This window comes from Martes martes, assembly GCF_963455335.1.
Source record: "Martes martes genome assembly, chromosome: 11".
NCBI lineage: Eukaryota > Metazoa > Chordata > Mammalia > Carnivora > Mustelidae > Martes > Martes martes.
The window spans coordinates 81,132,771-81,147,014 of NC_137899.1; the positions used below are offsets into that span (position 1 = coordinate 81,132,771).

The window sequence follows — 14,244 nt, forward strand, 5'->3', positions numbered from 1 at the left end:
CTATTCCCTACGCTGCGCCTTTTATTTCCATGACTTATTCATCCCTAACTGGAAGCCTATATCTCTCTCTCCACTTCCCCCTTTGGTGACCATCAGTTTGCTCTCTGTATTTATAGACCTGATCCTGTTTCTATTGTGTTTACTCATTTGTTTTCTTAGATTCCACATTTGAATGAAATCATGGTATTTGTCTTTCTCAGTCTGACTGATTTCACTTAGCATAATATGCTCTAGGTCCATCCCTGTTGTGGCAAATGGCATGATCTCATCCTTTTGATGGCTGTGTAATACTCCACGATATATATCCATTCCTCTATCCACTCTTCTTCATCCATTCATCTATCAGTGGTTAAGCCATGCTTTAAATGAAAAGGTTAATTGTCCAGTATAATTGTTCTAGTTATTTTGTCAGCAGCTGCATACCGGTAATAAATAAACCTCACTACTGGTCTTCTCCAGAATAAGACTGGCAAAACCATTATTTAGAAAGGGTCAGTTAATTTCTCTAGATTGAGAAGTGGAGCCCCTGTGAATAGGTCTTAAAGGAGGTCACAATATTATTTGGCCTTTTCTCAAATTCCTGATTGGTGCTTTATTTAAACATTCTTACATGAAGGCTGGCAACAGATTACTGCCAGCCTTCAGTTGGAATTGAGTCCTGGTCATTTTAAATTTGAGATATAGATAAATAACTCTCCTCTTGCTGTTTTTTTTTTTTTTTTTTTTTTTTGCTTATTTGACAGACAGAGATCACAAGCAGGCAGAGAGGAAGGCAGAGAGAGGGAGGGGAAAGCAGGCTCCCCAATGAGCAGAAAGCCCGATCCCAGGACCCTGAGATCATGGCCTGAGCTTAAGGCAGAGGCTTAACCCACTGAGTCACCCAGGTGCCCCTCTTCTTGCTCTTCTCATTGCATCTCAATGTCTCTGGGTTCATTCCACTGGTGCTCTTTGATTGTCTGTCTGACGCTTTAATGGCCCTGCACACAGATCTTCATTTCATCCCAAGCTTTAAGTGAAAGGTTGGAGAAAGCTTGTGTTAGGTAGGGGTGTTCTACCTGCTAAGAGCTTCCTCACTATTTCTATCTGGCTGTTGTTAGGGATACAAAAGAGTTAAAAGTCTTAGATAATTTTCTTCTGGGTTATAGTTAAAATGACATCTAAAAAATCAGAAACAAAACTTTCCACAGATCAACTCAGTTCTCTAAGGAGTCTATGGTACTGGAAGTCCAAATTTCAAGCAGGGTTAGAGCTGAGCTGATGATTTAAATAGGTAAAAAGGCTCTGGATCCCATTACTAATCCCAGGGCCATGCAATCCCCCTATCACCACAGTGATACTAGCGAGAAAGGCAGCAGGCAATGCCACAGGCTAAACTTCATGATCTAATTGTGCTGTCTGAAGGACTCGGGGCTTGTCTGCAAGTAAGGAGTCAACAACTTTCTCCTGAGAACAGCCATTTGCTCCCAGCTGACTAGTGGTGAAAGTACAGAGAAAAGACAGAAAAGAAAAAGAAAGTAGGATACTTCCTTCGGGAAACTGATCATCTAAGTGAGAACACAAAACACAAATGTGTGAGGAATTGGCCAGGCAAATACAAAAGGAGTGTAAATTCAGATAATGGAAAAATATCATAGAAGAGATGTTCCCAGATAAGGAAGGCCCAGGGGGAACTGGAACATTGTAGCAAGGCTTTCACAGGAGGAACCTCTTGACCCAGGCCTGAGGCTGTGTGGGTCCTGCGTGTGGAAGGGCTGGAGGGGCTGGTGAAGGTAGAGGGATAAGATATGAGAGCACAGAAGTGAGAACAAGGAAGCCAAGCAGAGTGGGCCACCACACCTGCTTCACTGAAAGAAAGACTCCATACCTCAGTACCACAGTCAGTTGTACGAATAAAGCAGGGCCCTGCTTATGTTAGTGGGTTTTTCATTAACTCATTCATTCATTCATTCACTCATTCATTCAACACACATTTAGGGACCATGGACCTTGAGGTGGCGCTTCTCTAGGCACTGGAGATACAGACTAATTCTCTGCTCTTATTGATTTATATTCTTGGGGGGGGGGATATAGGAAATAAACCAATGAACAATTAATAAAAACAAACTACTACTTGAATCTATTTGGTGAATAAGACCCTTAGGACACATGTTGGCTTTTTGAGTAGACTGAGATCTCACCGTGTGAGGAAATGCACTTTCCTCAGTCTGCCCCCTGATGGGGGCAGTCCCCCAACATTACCACTATTCTCTCTTTTCTGTTCCAAGATGATAGGAGAGCACTGGTACAGAACAATGAAAATACAATCAAAACAATGCCATCAAATTCATGTGCAGGCTGTCCACAGGTCAGGCTCCCTGGCTATCGGCATGTGTAGAACCATCCTTAAAATTTGAGCTTAGCTAAACTTGAACAATGAGAGGTAGTAAAGGAAATATCAACTGTGTTTTGAAAATTGCCCCCAGAAAACTGTTTTTGTTTTTTTCTCCTTGGAAAGAGACACCACTATGTAAAACTTCAAATAGATCATACATTTTGGCTCATAAAGTACAACTAATCAAAAACAATTTTATATGGATCATTAAACCTAGTTACAGGATTATTTTGATTTCTACACTTACTAAATTTCCTCTCTAAGATTTACTTATTTGACAGAGAGGGAGACAATGAGGGAGGGAACACAAGCAGGGGGAGTGGGAGAGGGGGCAGTGGGAGAGGGAGAAGCAGGCTCTGCTGAGCAGGGAGCCCAATGTGGGGCTCAGTCCCAGGACCCTAGGATCATGACCTGAGCCGAAGGCAGATGCTTAATGACTGAGCCACCCAGGTGCCCCATAAATTTCCTTTTTAAATAAGAGAGAGCAATTGATCCAATAGTAGACACTCCTTTGATATTTGGAAGACATTAACCAATGAGAAATAGTCCACATTTTTGTGGTTTTCTTTAGAGAAGTGGCTGCTAATGGACAGAGCTATGCAGGGGAAGGAACGGAGACTCTCTAGAAGGGTTGGTCTCTTCTGGGGATGGAGTTAAGACGGTCCTTATTTCAATTGTTCAAACGATGCTCTGAGACCATCAGACCTTACAACTTTCCCTGTCAGACCAGCCAGAAAACAAAAAATGGGACCAAACAATAACCAGGTGAGGGTTCAGATCGAGAAGCATCATGACTACCACTGCCACAGTATTATTCTCTTTTCTGAAGGAGAGTAACCGAAGACTAAGACTCTGCCACTTTGGGATAAGATTGGAAGACTAGCTGCTAAAAGGTATCTCTCCTCACTTGTTACCCAAAACACTAAATGAGTAGACATCTTTTTAACTTCCTTTTGTTGAAAAATGCTCAAGTCAGTTCAGGAATTGCACAGACCATAGCACTTTGGTGCAAATGAGAAGATGCTGTTTCCTTGGGGCATGTGTAGCACTCTACCAGATTGTACAACTTGTTAAGGGGAGATTTGGCTGGATTTCCTCGGCCAGGAACACGTGTAGTGCACAGCCTGCACCACTATTTCTGGTGGCTCTGATTTGGTTGAAACAAGTGAGTGCGTTAGAGAGCTGAAAGAGCCATCAATAAATTATGTAAATCAGCCCAGAAGCCTCTCTGGTTTTTGGCTCTTCTTGGAAAGCACAATCTCATTTTTATTCTGCTTATGGTTTTCCAGTTTAATTTACTTGCTGGCGGGTTCCACAACAAAACCTCTCTTAATAAAGTTGGTCTTTACCACACTTACCCCTATAGTAGCAGTTACAGCATCCCTAACTGCATTAAGGATGTGCTTTTGCCAACGTGGTCAGAAAGGATTTTTCCACGGCCAGCACAAGTCCACAGAGGTGGATTTCCCTGAGGACAGGAAGAACCATGTGGTCTATTGCACCCAACAGACCCAGTCAATAAGGAGATTCTCCATGTGCCTATAGATGTTTTTTTTGTTTTGTTTTTTTAAATCACATTAACACTCTCTTGTATTTTAAAGTTCTGGAATTTTGAAACTTGTTCACTTCATACATGAAACTAGACAGTAGTTTCTCAGGAAGAACAGTGCTTGAAGTTCAAAGTTCCTTTTTTTTTTTTTTTTTAAAGTAGGCTCCACGCTAGGCATAGAGCTCAACGTGGGGCTTGAACTCATGACCCTAAGATCTCATGACCCCAAAATTGAGACCTGAGTTGAGATCAAGAGTTGGACACTTAACTGACTGAGCCACCCATGTACCCCAGTTCTCAATTTCTTCTGCTTAAAGTATCATTCATGTCTTCTCTGTTTGTTCTGTTAAATTTCTTGAGGGCAAGGCTAGGCCACTACATTTGTGAATTTCTGTTCTATTTTAATTCAACAAATGTTCATTGAGAAGTTCTCTGGGCCACACAGCTTCTAGAGTTGTAAGGGGTACAAAGATGAGTGAGGTAGAGCCCTTCCCTCAAAGAGTGTAGAGTCTTAGAAGATGTTGAACACAAACAGAATAACTGCATGTCAAGGCAGCCCACGCAAACCATTACTGACGTGAGGAAAGGAATCAATTAGCAAATAAGCAAACACAGCAGATACAGAATTAAAAGTTAGGAATGTGAAGGGCTCACTGTTCTCTATTCCTGTCTCCATCTTATTTCTTCCTGGTTTGAGTTTTAAACTTCTAATGGGCTCTGTAGAGCAGTGATTCACAAAACTGGTGGGCTGAAATTAGTGTAAGTCAGAAGCATGGGAAAATGAGTTCTTATAAGCCTAACTACAGTCATTAATGGAAAAAAAAAAAAGCCCCAAATTAGAAAGAGCAGACACTTAAAGGGCAGGTAATCAAAGCTTTCAATAGTTAGGATGGGCTTCATATATAATACGGATTAAAAAGTTCACTGCTTTGATGCTTGCTCAATGGGGAAAGATGAATGTATTTTAGTTTCTCATTTTGCATTGTTCACATTAACTGTATGTACTGTTCTGTGTCATTTGCTGATAATAAGAAACTGCTTCTCTCAAAAATTCTATCCAGTCATGGATACTAATGATGACCCTGATGAAGACCACCTTACAAGTTATGATATTCAGCTCAGTATTCAAGAAGCCATTGAAGCCAGCAAGTCTGTGTTTTATTCTGAAAGGTAACATTCAAGTTGACTCTTCTCAACAAAATTTCTTTTTGACATTCATTTTGTTGTCAGATAAAAGGAAAGACACTTCCTGGGTCTTCCTCTAGGAAAATGCTTACTCTTCTTTCCTGGCAGGGAATTCAATGGCTTTGCAAGGGCCACTACACATAGGTTTCAACAATAGGATCTTCCACAAACCCCCACCTTCTGTGGAAGATGGAAATAACCTAAATGGGAAATTCTTAGTTGACTTTGTTTGTATAAGACTGCCTATTTTTTAAAATTAATATAGAATCTAAAAGGACAATAAGTAATTTGAACAAATCTGCAAGTATGGCTTATACAACTAAAATATAGATAAGTATACCGAGGTCTGCTCTGAATATTTTTTTTTAAAGATTTTATTTATTTACTTGAGACAGAGAGATCACAAGTAGGCAGAAAGACAGGCATAGACAGAGAGGGGGAAGCAGGTTCCCCACCCAGCAGGAGTTACAGAGTCTGAAACAGAAAAAGTAGATTTCTGTCTTGAACAACACACATTATACTTCTAACAAAAACAAATGTTAGTTTGCATTCTATTGTAGTATTTAGAATCCTATATTCTGAAATTTAGTAGTGCTTTTGAATAGATTCTGTGCTATAAAACTATTGCTTTTGAGATTCTTAAAAATGGACGTAGTACCTTTAAATCGGGTCTCTAATTTTTTGCTCATCTCCAACAGAGTTCCTACGAAGGCTTTCACAACCCTAGAATGTCAGCAGATGTTTCTGCTTAATAGAGTTGAATCAATTTGTTATGAAATACCTTGTTTCCTTTGAATAAACACACACACCAGAGATTTGCCATGAGGGTTGAAATCATGACCTGTTAGGCCAACGACTAGGAGTTTGTTCAGTAAATGCTCAGCCTGTTTTCACTTGTACATCAGTTGATTAAAGACTCTAACATCAGTGTGGATCAACTAAGTATATTAAGTTCAAAGCAATAAGCTTTATTGAGCATAGAGTTTTTAAAATTGTAAGATCTTTCTATTTAGATACCTTTCTATTTAGTCCCATCATTTTAGAGATGAAGAAATCACCACCCAGAGAGGCCAGCTGGCTTCCCCAGGATCACAAAATCATGAAGCCTGAACCCAACTCTTCTGATTCAGACTACAATTCTTTTTTTTTTTTAAAGGTTTTATTTATTTATTTGACAGACAGAGATCACAAGTAGGCAGAGAGACAGGCAGAGAGAGGAGGAAGCAGGCTCCCCGCGGAGCAGAGAGCCCGATGCGGGGCTCAATCCCAGGACCCTGAGATCATGACCTGAGCCGAAGGCAGAGGCTTAACCCACTGAGCCACCCAGGCACCCCCAGAATACAATTCCTGACTCCATTTTCATTGCTTAGAACTAACTTCAGAGATAGTGTTACACTCCTGAATTCTGTCATCTGTACTAATGTGCCTATATCTAGTGTGTCATAAATATACTGTGATTCTTAGACACTTACATTTTTTAAATAGATAAAACTAGTTGTGTGCATTTCCTATAGATCTTGATTGTTAAAATTATATACAGAAAGTCAATATAAGTTAAGTGTTTGGGGTTTTTGACAACACCTCTTGGATAAATATGGCTTGTTTTTCTTTCTCTGGTAGATTTGCACCACTGAGTGATCAAAACAGAAAACTTGTGGAAGCCATAAAACAAGGTAAATGGGTATAGTGTCTACGATGGGACAGGTTGGAGCTTTTGCTTTGCTGAGACAGAGATGTGTTACGAGCCCATGTGTTTAATCTAGGTCACATTCTTGAGCTCCAGGAATATGTGAAATATAAATATGCATTGGATGAAGCTGACGAAAAAGGATGGTTTCCATTGCACGAGGCTGTTGTTCAACCCATTCAACAAATACTTGAAGTTGTTCTGGATGGTAAGAGAACATAAAATCCCTTTGACCAAACCAAAGCAAAAATGTAGAAGTTTTGAGTGTTCCCAACAAACATAACAAGCAAAAAGAAAAAGTAGAATAAAAGATTATTTGGAATATGGAAAAGAGAATATCCATGTTTTATACTCAGAGTATAAAAATTAGTACATTTTATGGGACGCCTGGGTAGCTAGGTCAGTTAAGCGTCGGACTCTTGATTTTGGCTCAAGTCAAGATCTCAGGGTTGTGTGACTGAGCCCCATGTCGGGCTCTGCACTGGGCATGGAGACTGCTTAAGATTCCTCTCTCCCTCTCCCCCTGCCCCCCTTAACTCCCGTACCCAGACCCTCTCTTTAAAAAAAAAGGAATTAGCACATTTTGTGAGGTTCAGGGTTCACTCTTTGCATCCTTCTAAGAATGTGACAGAAGTTGGCTGAAAGACGTGGTTATAACCTAAAGGTAATAAAAGTTTATATATATCATGAATTAATTGATTTGAATATAAAGGTTTTGCTTTAGGGAGTTAGTTTTTAATTTTTTATTTGGAACTATCTCTTGAGTTAACAATTTCCAAAAGATCATTATCATACAACAAGTATATTTACAATATTTTGTGCTTATATTACATTAATTTTTTCCTAATGTAAACATTAGTAAATATCATGTTAAATGGACCCAGAGTTAATATTAATAATAATTTTGATAATTCTGATGTTCTAGCACAGTATTTGTCACATCTTGACAACTTTTAAAATGTCTTGTGAGTGCCCTATCTTTCATAACCTTCAATGTTGCTCCCTCATTCTATGCTCTAGGATAGAAACAGTCATAGCTACTTGATAATTAACTGTCCAGCCAGCCAGCTAGAAAAAAATAGCTAAGCAGATAGACAAATAGATACAGAAGGTAATGTTAAGCATGTTAACATGGTATTAATATTAAGCATGGTATTTTCTTTCTTTTTTTTTAAGATTTTATTTATTTATTTGACAGAGTGAGAGAGGTCACAAGTAGGCAGAGAGGCAGGCAGAGGAGGGGGGGGCGGGGAGCAGGCTCCGTACTGAGCAGAGAGCCTGAACCAGGGCTTGATTCCAGGACCCTGAGATCATGACCTGAGGCAAAGGCAGAGGCTTAACTCACTGAGCCACCTAGATGCCCTAAGCATGGTATTTTCTAACATATTCTGACAGTATTCAAATACATTTTCACTCCCCCATTCACGGATTTCATTTGAGAAAAACCAATTTCAGGTGCAATTTCAATAACAATACAAAGGATTGAGGAGTTATGTTACAATTTATCAAAAAATAAGAACTTGCAATCCATTAAAAATAAAACCAATCCCCTGAAACACAGATTTTGGTTTTCTAGCTGTCAAGTCCATGCTCATCTATTTCTATGCACTGTCATTTGATAAAGTTTAAATCATGTCTTTTAATCTTTCTTTTTCATTGTTTGACTTCGTGCAATGCAAAGTACATAATGCTGGATTATTCTGATCTCTGTGATATTCCTTATGCAAAGATTTTGAACTCAATGCAATATTTTCATATCTCAGCATCCTACCAGACACTCTGGGAGTTCAAGACCTCTGATGGAGAAACACCCTTGACACTGGCAGTCAAAGCTGGTCTGGTAGAAAATGTAAGAACTTTACTAGAGAAGGGAGTGTGGCCAAACACCAAAAATGACAAAGGAGAGACACCCCTTCTGATCGGTAAATGACCTTTTTTTCCTAGAACTTTTGTAGTTTGAGACAAAGAAATATTTAATAAGTATATACTGGAAACCACTATGTATTGAAGTTATGTGACCTCATCTCCTTCTATTACCTGAGCTCCTCCCCTAACACTCATTTCATCTCCCCTATGATTTTGGTTTTTTAATCCTACAAAGAGGTCAAATGTGAAAGATCCTTCAGCACCAACTAACAAGGAGGGATCCAACCTTGGAGCTTTGTGAGGCCAGAAGTGCCAGTATTAGCAGAATATTCTCTAAGAAGGGTCCACTTTTAGGTAGTGTTGCATGTGCAGTAAGTAGCCAGAAGAAAGAGGGAGAACGGGGTTCGAAAGAGAGACACCAGGTTCACATCAGAACAGTGAGGCACCAGCAGATTCTAATCACATAGATGCAACACTGGCCACCTACAGTGGGGTTCCCATCTATGACACAAGGAAGGATGGTAAACCTCAAGGTAACATTTATCAGTTTCTTCTCAGTCAGTTTTTCCTGCTATTTTTGTTGACCAATAAAGATCGGCAAGTCTGCTTGCAAAAGTGAGATGAGATTAATTACAAATGACCAGAGACAACATTTCCTGTCACTTTGGAATTTGTCACAATTTGTGTTTCTTAGAAGTAAACCAGAACTCTTACCCTGAGCAGTTTCTATGGTTGTATCACCACTATTAATGTGATCTGTATTATGTTTAAAGGTATATAACAGGGGGTATTTGCAATGGCATCCACATATGTGCTGTTGTTTCTCTAGATAGTTCTATAGATATCTATAGATATTTGATTTCTGCAAAACACACACACACACTTTTCCAGAGTTTATATACTATCTCACATTGCAAATGTAGAATTATTTTCTACTTGCTATTCTCAATTCACTTGTTTAAGGAACAACTAAGTCATGATTATCACTGGTTTGATTTCTTTTTGCTTTATTTGCTTCTGTTTTTCTTTAATGCTTATAACAGAGCATTAAGCATTTACATGCATTTCAAAGTGGTACATGTGTTTTCTCTACTCTAACAATATCTGAAGTGTGGGAAAGGAAGTTGGTCACTGAGTTATCAGAGCCAAAATAGAATTAGAACATCTGGAAATCGTATTTTTTTTTAAGCTAAATGGTAATATCAGGAGAAGACAAAAATCTCACGAAGGAAATTTTCTGAAGGTGTTTACTTATGTCTCCACATATTTTCTTGGGTTACCTTCTCCGGGACCTTCTTTGTAGAGCCCGTGTCAAGTATTTTTAGGTTCTATAGGTAAATGGATCATCCATGGCACCTTCCCAGTTTTCTTCTTTACTCTATAGGCTACTTTGAAATTTGCTATTTACAGTCCATTAACTTATAAAAGGAGAGGTAAGAGAAAAATATGCCATTTTGGATTTTTCTGTGTGATGTCATTTTTATTTTTCTTAGCCCTATGCCATCCTCTTTGTCTTTATTATAGAATATCCTTAGATGGCCAAACAAGTATCACCTTAGGTCCCGCCAGGGCTCTTCTTCCCCATCAGCCATCTGGCCCTTCCTTGTAGTACTTTGATGTATTCGAGTTATCACACAGTTACTTGCTGAGTGCTAACTATCTAATTTGTGATCATCTGATGCTTATTAAGGGTATTTTGCACTCAGATTCCCTCTCTGCCCACCCTCCAAAGTTGGTGTCACCTTTCTCCAGTTCAGGATTGTCCTGGCCACCGGGGCCCCGGGGAAAAGAGGAAGTCCAGGGAACCAGGGAGCACAACTCAGTTCCACTGCCCTCAACTGTCCTACCACCTTATGCCATTTACAGCGCTGGTAATATTCTTCAGACATTTTGTTTCTCACAAATCAATATACATCCTCTTCCCTCTATCTCCTCTTTCGATCTGCAATCCTTACCAAGAAACCTCAGAAAAATGTTTCTTCTCTACTTGTATGTCTTAGGAATCACAAGATAAATCAGTGCTGATAATAAGACAATTAAATGAGCAAAACACATATACCAGAAAAAGAAAGAAAATGACAGAAATTTAGAATAAAAAGGAAAAGTGCCAGCAAACCATAAAGTGTTCAAAAGTGCCTATAACGTAGACAAGAGTCTCTAATTCCCTAACTCTTCCACTGAAGTTTGGTTTTCTTGAGCGTTATTTTTGAAGATATGTAGATGTAGATAAATATTTATTTTTACTATGTAAGTTATTAAAGTTTTATTTTACTTAGTTATGTTACACAAATACTGTGTGCCTTATTAGTTTTCATTATTTCAGCCATTTATTGATTAAGAATGTCTTCACGGGATAGGTTGGGAGGGATTCCCCGTGATTTGCATTATTATTTTACAGGAAGTAAATATATTCGTAGTTCCAAAACAGTTAAAATGGCATGTAAGGTTTTATTTTTAACATTATTTTAAGTTGTGGCCTATATATGATATTATTATCATGATGAAAGACTAATATCTCCAATCAACATGTTTTCTGAGTCAAACAAAAGGAAAATGATTATGATGGAAGAGATTCATTATTCTAGTGCTTTTTTTTTTTCCAAAAAAAAAATGCAATAGGAGCAAGAAGATAAATGAGGACACGTATGTCTTAGTTCATTTCACTTATTGATGTTTTTCTCTGCAATGACACCAGCTAGGATGAGGTCATTCACTCTAATTAGAGCTGCCAGTGGCAGGTGGGCAATTCAGAGGAAGGCATTTGTCAACAGACTCTACTTAGTGAGCGGGAGAAAACGTGAAATCTCACCACAGTGATGGCTTGCCTGCCTCCGAATGAAGTAGGCAGAGCTAGTCTTCGTCCTCCTGTGGGAGCTCTTTCCCTCGCCTTGGCTTTTGATGCTTTCTGGATTCTGCCCGCCTGCTCCCCAGGATCCATCTCCTCCTGCCTTTCCCGGCAAAGACCTGGACTCTTGAGTCTCTCTTCAAACAGAAGACATTACAGGCTTCTTCCCTAGACTATAAATTCCACGAGTGAGAACCACGTCTGTCTTTGTCCTGTCCTCCACAGTGTAAGGCAACAGTGCCTTTCCATATAGCCAGAACGCATGAGGTGAACGAGTGAATGAATAAATGAATGAATGAAACTGTATTTATCTCCGTTAGCAGGGAGCAGCCCCCGTCCTCCTGTTTCTTACTAACATTTTACTCACTGGGACGCCGGGTGCCTCAGTGGGTGGAGCGCCTGACCCTTGGATTCAGCTCAGGTCATTCCTTATCTCAGGATCCGGCGCCGGAGCCCTGAATCAGCCCTGAATCAGCGCGGTGCCTGCCTGAAGTCTGTCCCTCTGACCCTCCCCTACTCCTCACTCGTGCACGTGCGTGCGTGCGTGCGTCTGCGTGCGTCTGCGTGCGAGCATGCGTGCGAAAGCGCGCACTCTATCATAAATACATCTTAAAAAAAGATTTTACTTACTGATAAAGAGAAAAAGACATTACATCTTCCAGAATTATTTATATCTCAACTGGGATAGTCTCTTAATAACTTGAAGTGGGGGGAGGGACGAGCTTTTAACTGTAAGTTTCTCAGAAACGGCAGAGGGACGTCTGATCTAGTGGATCTCTTACCTTGCAGTACATTCGCTGTCATCTACTTCACCTCTTTACAACAGATGTCTCTAGATTCTTAATCTCATTGCTGGGGTGCCTAGAGAGCTCAGGCGATTAAGCCACCGATTCTTGACTTCGACTCAGGTCGTAATCTAAGGTCGTGAGATTGAGCCCCGAGCGGGGCTCACACTGCTCGCCCTGGGCACGGGGTCTGCTTAGGAGTCTCCCCCTGCTCTCTCTTGCTCTCTTACCCTCCAAAAAACCTTCTCATTGCTAACCTCCCATTAAGATCACGGGAAAGGGAAGTTCATTTAATACTCGATGCTTTGTTTGGTGGAGGAAAACAAAACAAAAGTTCTCGGGGGTGGAGAGGGGACTTAATAAACATTTACTCATGTGGCACCAGGATTCTAGAAGTGATGAAATTAGATTAATAATAACAGTTGTAATTTATTGAGCTCCTCGTACACACTGAGCATTTCCATACATTATTTAGTTTATTCAACCCAACAGTGGAGGCTATTTTTATTTCATTTGTTTTCATTCTCTAAATTTTACACAACATCCTATTTTAGGGAAGTGCCCTATATTCCACGAAACTCTTACCCCACCTCAGGCCAGGGTCTTAAAGAGAAGGCAACATCATCCTGGGTATGAGAAATAGAAGGGAATGAAAACTACAGTATCCTCCTGTAGGAGAAAAGGGAATAGTGAATATCTATTTTCATACTAAATTTTGTAGTTCGTTTCATACCATCTGAAGGATCCAGATTCCTATGCCTTCTGTTAATATTCTTTTTAAAAATCATCTTCCAGCTGTGAAAAAGGGCTCCTACGATATGGTGTTCACTCTGCTGAAACACAACACCAGCCTTGACCAGCCCTGCATCAAGCGATGGTCGGCGATGCATGAAGCAGCCAAACAAGGCCGCAAAGACATCATAGCTCTGCTGCTGAACCACGGAGGCAATGTCCACCTGAGAGACGGATTTGGCATCACGCCTCTGGGTGTTGCTGCCGAGTATGGTCACTGCGATGTGCTGGAACACCTCATCCACAGAGGTACGGGAAAAGGAATCACACGTTCTTGATGATTCTCCTGTCTCTCGATTTCCTTCTCTCCATTCCTCCTTGGCTTCCCTTCCTCTCCTGGGTGTAACTGGGCAGCAGGCTTTGGTACCCAGCTCCCCCGGAGCCCCCTTGAAAGCCCCATCTTCCGCGACTAAGTTACACCCTCTACATCCCGACCTACCAGTCTGCGTGGTCACCCTGGCTGCTCTCTCTAGAGATGGCCCAGCCTCACAGACACGGCTCGCCAGCGCCCCACACTTAGCTTCTCCAAAGCAGAGTTCCTCTTCTTTCACGCTTTTGACATAATAATCACTCTCAACCAAGACTGAGTGCCTAGATTTACTTCTACGCCCTCCATCGTCTTCCTTTCCAAATCCAGTCAGTTGCCGAGTCCCACGGGGTCTCTCCCTCCTGCTGGTACCGTGACAGCCCCGTTGGTTTCATACTAGGCAGGCTCCCCGCATCTTCCCTGGACCAGGGCAGTCCTTTCTTCACCATGCTGCCCGTTTCTGGATTCCCCGTCAGAGAATCCACAGGACGTGTTGCCACTCGGCTGTCCCCTGGGACAGACAGCTACAACGGTGCCCTCAGAAAACTCTCGGGAGTCACGCACAGGGCCCCACTGCTTCATCCCAAATTGTTTTTCTGGGTCTGTCCCTCACTAAGCTCAACATGTGTACTGTACCCCAGCTGCACGAGACCAGCAGGATTCCGGAATATACCCACATTGCCTCTGTCTGGCCTTGCGCCAGGCCCTTCCCCTCATCTGGAATATTCTCCAACATAACTCACTCTCTTGAGACACCTCCTCCCTAAAGCCTTTCTTGATTCTCCCAACAGGTTGTGACGTTGCCCTCCTTTGAGCCTTCCAAGGGCAGAACCAAGAATTAAGAGACCAAATTCTTT

At 40.9% G+C, this 14,244-nt stretch overlaps 1 protein-coding gene across 7 annotated transcripts in view; it reads left to right on the plus strand.

The window, feature by feature from the left end:
* The window catches only part of ASB15 (ankyrin repeat and SOCS box containing 15), a 32,530-nt gene that overhangs the window by 7,008 nt on the left and 11,278 nt on the right, over positions 1 to 14,244 (plus strand). For 3 of the 7 annotated variants that reach the window (XM_080818819.1, XM_080818817.1, XM_080818820.1), the window contains 5 exons: positions 4,982 to 5,090; positions 6,726 to 6,778; positions 6,869 to 7,000; positions 8,556 to 8,714; positions 13,084 to 13,329. In XM_080818819.1, the coding sequence (XP_080674945.1) occupies positions 4,984 to 5,090; positions 6,726 to 6,778; positions 6,869 to 7,000; positions 8,556 to 8,714; positions 13,084 to 13,329 (697 nt within the window). In that variant the 5' untranslated portion in view covers positions 4,982 to 4,983. Of the gene's footprint in view, positions 1 to 982; positions 1,041 to 3,200; positions 3,265 to 4,952; positions 5,091 to 6,725; positions 6,779 to 6,868; positions 7,001 to 8,555; positions 8,715 to 13,083; positions 13,330 to 14,244 lie in introns of those variants that run through there. The other 4 variants (XM_080818818.1, XM_080818822.1, XM_080818821.1 and 1 more) reach the window with 3 other exon arrangements.